Genomic DNA, 5,753 nt, shown 5'->3' with positions numbered 1-5,753 from the left:
ACACACTCACAGTGTCACACACAGCATACACAGTACGCACAGACACGCACACACTCACACACACACAAACAAACACACACACACAAACACACACACAAACACAGAAAGAAACACACGCACACACTCTAGCACACACACACACACATATGCTCACAGATACATTCGCAGATACATGCAGACATGTATGGACTCACGAACACACAGCACGATTTAGATCACAAATTTTCCGCAAAAGATAAGATGCTTGACGTGTCTGCTGTATCAACTCTAGACATCTAGCTGAAGGGGTTGATGCCCTTGACTTATTTGCGAGAAGCATCTATATTGCAGCTATGAGCTTGAATGTTCCATATCATTTATAGGCAAGTTTAGCATGACTTCAGTGAAAAAACTGATGTTGCATCAAGCACAAAAAAACAAATATCAAGACAATCCATCTGCGCAAGTTGCTGTGTTGACACATATTCTGGCATGCAGACACGCACACGCACACACACTCACACACACACACACACACATTTACATCACAAACTCTCCCCAAAACATAACCTCCTTGACGTAACAACAATGTAAACCCAAGACATGTACCTGAAGTGGTCGATGCCCTTGACTCCAAAGTAGGAGAGGACGTAAGAGCCGGGCTTCCGTTCGCTGACACACACACACTCACACACACAGATGCAAATACGAACGCACACACTCACACACACACAGACACATGCAGACACAAACACACACACATTTACATCACAAACTCTCCCCAAAACATAACCTCCTTGATGTAACTACAATGTAAACCCAAGACATGTACCTGAAGTGGTCGATGCCCTTGACTCCAAAGTAGGAGAGGACGTAAGAGCCGGGCTTCCGTTCGCTCTCCCGGATCAGGTAACTGCTGAGCTTTCCCCCCTGGCGCAGCCGCTCTTCTGCCGACACCCTCCCCAGCCTGCCATGATACCAGCTGGAACAGAGTGGATTGGGTACATATTGATTAATGTGCTACAAACTAGGGCTGGGTACCGGTACAAAACCGTTTTTTCTCATTGGACCGGTCCAGAAAAACCGGACCTGAAAAAATTAGGTGGACCGGATGTTGGACCGATTAGAAAATTAACAGATTATTTTATCAGGCATTCGCACGTTTTGGCGCTTGCAGGTGGAAGAAAATAACAAAAGTGAAGTAGAGTAGAGTTTATAGTAATTTCTACCAAGTTTTACAGCCAATCGTACAGGCGCAGTTAGCGTTGTAGGATTTTAAAACGCTAGTGTAAGTCAAATACTCCACCAGAAAGAGCTCTTTGTAGTGAAATGGACCATTGGTATGAGTCATACTGCATCAGGTCCAGGTTATCCGCAGAGTAACCTATAACTAAGTGTTGTTTTCAAATTAGGGTTACTATGCAAGGCTCGGAATACCACCAGGTCCTGCATATGCAGGTTATAATTAGTGCAGGTAAAATTGGAGCTGTGCAGGTATTTCTGGTGTCTACCTGCACCTAACCTGCACTGAGCATCATATTCTATGACCAAATGAACCTCAATCATGTAGCGGCTCTCACTCCTACATACTTTGTACCATATATGTGTAAAACATTCGTATACCCCAGCTAGGACTTTAAATGAGGTAGACTGTATCTCTGTTATACATTTTGTCTGACCCTTGCCTCTTCCATCATTACCTCAATGAAAGCAGCCTGTGGGCCAATTTGAATGAATAAATAAATGTTCAAACAAACAAACAAACAAACAACACAATATATTACAATATAAACTATCATGATGTAAATATAGAATTGTCTTTTAAGACTACATGGTAAAACTTCTCTGTTGCTCACTATCCACATTGATAAAATTACTACAGGACTTTATCAAGTTCATGTACTTACTCCTTAACTATGAAAAATACAGTAGAATAAAGTAGTTTTAAAGCATAATAGCCACAGAAAATACTATAATATGATAAATTATTAATTATCATTTTATCATTAAGTAGAACATTAAACTCTACACAGACATACATATACACGTACACACACACTCACATTGAAAATACAGTGGAAGCCGCTTAATTGCACACCCCATTTGCAAGTGCATTTCGTACAATTATCCGAATGGCGCAACAAAGCGAAGTTATTAAGCTAGACTGCACCACCATGGGATTTGGGGGTTTTGTGCAATTAACAGAAGTGTGCGATTATCTGGTTTGCAATTAACTGGCTTCTACTGTACAGACATATGCACAGAGACTTGTGCACACTCATAGGCACAAAACCACACCTTCCTACCTACCTAGTCCCTTGACCTCTAGGTCGTTGGGGGGACAAGGTAGCCATGAAGATAGAGAGCTGCCTTGGAGAAGATCATGCAGGACACACTAGTACTATGTAGTGTATCATCATCATTCACGCCACCCAAAACCACATATCCACACGACATCCACACATACAAAACAAGCCAAAAACTCTCTTTTGAGGTGAAGAAATCAAACCTACACATTTTTATACACATATTTTATTTATTTACAAATAAATCAGTTCTTCTTTCCGTTTCTGTGATCCTGGCTGTGTTGTTAACGTTATTGGTAGCTATTTGATCTATCATCGGCCGGGCTGCCCGCCCCCACACATCCATACAGACCTACGCCCACACAGTCTACCGCAGGTTACCACATACGTCATGTGGTACATACGTCATGTGGTGGTACACGGAATGCATTGGTTTTGTAATTCATAGGAAAAGGCAGGGTTGGACAAGTTTTATAAAATTCACTTGCTCTAAATTGAAATGAGTCTAGTCTAAAATTTACTGAACTATTCACTTCCCAAAAAATTTTTGTATTTTCACCTCCAGCAATAGAATTCTTTTATAATTTTCTCTACTTTTCTGTGTTGACCAATGCTTGATGTCATGACTGGGAGAAGTAACCAGTACACATGTACACATTTGGAAGTTAAATAAAGTTGAAAATTGTTAGATACAAACCATGCAAATCGGGGCTTCATTTACATGATTTTTTTTGTGAAATGCCACAATGGCCTTCTTTGCTAAAATACGACTTTCATATTTTGAACATCTTCTTTTTGTCTGAGTCTGTGTCTTCACACATAAAAAAAAGACCCTTTTGATAGACTTCGGCATGTCTTAAGTCAAAGATGGCATCAAAGACTTAAGCCCTCACAGCAATCACCAAAATCACTTTACGTGAGTTTGTATCCTACAGCAGACTGTTGTTGGCCTTGTTTTATGTCTATCATTTTGCTACATGTGGTCTTTATGTGCTAGGTTTCACTTGGTTCAGGTCAGGTTGATGATTTCCCTAGGTTTTAATCTTTTGGTAACTAATTTGTTGGAAGTAGGGGTGGCAGGGTTGTAGCCAGCCAGAAATCATTTTCCGTCCCCTCAATTTCGAATGGCTTTGCCATAGCGTTCCTAGGGAAAAGTTTGAAATCTAGACCCTCTGAAATGCTATTTCCTGCATTTGAGGGTTAAATTTTGCTTACAGTTACAGAGGACGGAATGGGCAAAATTTTTTTCCATCCCCAGCTGCAAAATTCTGTCAAAGGACGGAAGGACGGGTGCTGGCTACAACACTGAGGGGTGGGTTAAACAGAAAATCAAGGTGTAGAAATACGAGGGTCAAGTAAGAACAGAAAGAAACAAACATGACGACACCCGGGATCGAACCCAGGTCGACAGATTACAAATCCAACGTGCAAACCACAACACCAAAAGCTCTAGAGCAGTTGGCGTGGTCAGTTTGGCAGCGCTTAAACCCTACTGTTACAAAGGTACAAGTCTGGTCCAGGTCCAGAGGATGAGGTCCAGGCCTGACGTACTCTGTCTTCGGAGGTACCACTAACGTACTCTCCAAGCAGAGGTTAGGCTCCGGCTATTTCTTTAACGTTTTTTTAGTCGTTTTTATTGGGCTTTCTATTTTGTATTTTATCTTGCTGAGTCAAAACCTAACACAGGTTTGGCTGGTGTACTTCAAGAAAAATGACAAAATAGAAAGCCCGATAAAAACGACTAAAAAATATGTCAAAAAAACAGCCGGAGCCTAACCTCTGCTTGGAGAGTACCGCTAACGCACCATCTATTTCTACATCTTCACATCTCTACTTCTTACATCATGCAATATCATTTGTTTTGGTAGTTATGGAGTGAGACTATATCATATCTACACCCCCATCCCTCCCCCACCACCTCCACACTTCAACGCAGTGTCTCCAGCGCAGTGTCAATTTTTTTTCATCTTCGCAGCCGGCACGCACTCTACTTCTTACATCATACAATATATTTCATAGAAATGCAGTGAGACTTCTATATCAACACCCACACCCAACCCACCCCGCAACAATCACGCACTTACTAGTACTCTGACTAGTACTCGCCACGAACGCAGCTATTTCTCCATTCTCACACTCAGCGTGCAGCATATCTAGTACATACATATGTTCTCTAGCCGCTATCTCTAGCAGTATGTGATGTGTTTTGTTTTCGAAGAAATGCAGTGAGACTTTCATATCAACCACCCCCCACCCCACCCCCAGCAATCACACACTTCTGTCTCCGGAGGTGCCATCAACGCATTATCTATTTCTTCATCCTAACACGCTGTATGCTCTCTAGCATTCTCTCTAGAAGTATGAGATGTGTTTCATTTTCGAAGAAATGCACTGAGAGTGAGACTCATATCTCCAACCCCCACCCCACCACAAGCAATCACACAGTCTCTGTCTCCGGAGGTGCCACTGACATGTAGCGTCTATTTCTTCATCTTTGCACTCTGTCTGTGTGCTATATGTCTATTTTATTTGCTCTCTACCTCTAGAAGTATGAGATGTGTTTCGTTTCCGAAGAAATGCAGTGAGACTTTCATATCTCCACCCCACACCCCAACTCTGTCAATCACATACTTACTTTATTTATTTATTTATTGGTTTGGCTGCACCGAACACACAGCCAGGTCTGCCCAACTAGCCTATGGCTATTACAAAGGGCTAGCCCTGCTGACAAACACATAAACAATACAAATTAAAAAAAAAAAAGAACATTTGTATGTACATGGTGTAGGATAACTTATATATCATCTAAAATGGAGTATATAACATCATATCATCGACAACAATATTTGCAATGAGAGGTCAGGGTCAGTATATACACGTGTATGACTAATTTACCATACTTACTTTGTCTCCGGAGGTGCCACTACACTTACGCAATGTCAATTTCTTAATCTAAACACTCGACATACAGCGTGTCTAGTGTATATGCTCTCTAGCGTTCACCTCTAGCAGTATGTGATGTGTTTTGTTTTCAAAGAAATTATGCAGTGAGACTTTCGTATCTTCACCCCCACGGCCCCACCCCACCTCAACAATCAAACACACTGTATCTGTATCTTGAAAGGTGCCTCTAATGCAGCGTCTCCATCTTAACTCTCAGTGTGCTGTACGTATGTTGAGAGGGTCTGCATGCTCTTTTCTGTAAGGCGTAGGCAGCCTATTTCTATTTCCCGTAATTCATAGGGAAAACCATTTTATCTAGCGAGGCGACCAAATTTAACGTAATTGCCTTCCTTGATTTAGCGTAATACGTTGGGGGTTCTTCTGAATTCAGCGTAAATCGTTGTTGGGACCCCCCCATGCAGACCCTCTGTCGAGTATACTTGCCCTCTACCTTTAGCACTATGACTATGAGATGTCTTTAGTTTTCTAAGAAATGCAATGAGACTTTCACATCTTCACCCCACC

The 5,753-nt window shown here is 41.7% G+C and overlaps 1 protein-coding gene across 3 annotated transcripts in view; it reads right to left on the bottom strand.

Annotated features, from left to right (window-relative positions):
• Window positions 1–5,753, bottom strand: part of LOC118409651 (ras GTPase-activating protein 1-like) — a 33,446-nt gene that overhangs the window by 27,101 nt on the left and 592 nt on the right. For all 3 annotated transcript variants that reach the window (XM_035810819.1, XM_035810820.1, XM_035810821.1), the window contains exon 2: window positions 812–961. In XM_035810819.1, the coding sequence (XP_035666712.1) occupies window positions 812–961 (150 nt within the window). The remainder of the gene's footprint in view (window positions 1–811; window positions 962–5,753) is intronic.

The sequence above is a fragment of the Branchiostoma floridae genome, chromosome 2 (assembly GCF_000003815.2).
Source record: "Branchiostoma floridae strain S238N-H82 chromosome 2, Bfl_VNyyK, whole genome shotgun sequence".
NCBI classification, from domain to species: domain Eukaryota; kingdom Metazoa; phylum Chordata; class Leptocardii; order Amphioxiformes; family Branchiostomatidae; genus Branchiostoma; species Branchiostoma floridae.
Note: the sequence above shows the minus strand (reverse complement) of the source record. Positions and strands in the feature narration are given on the sequence as shown.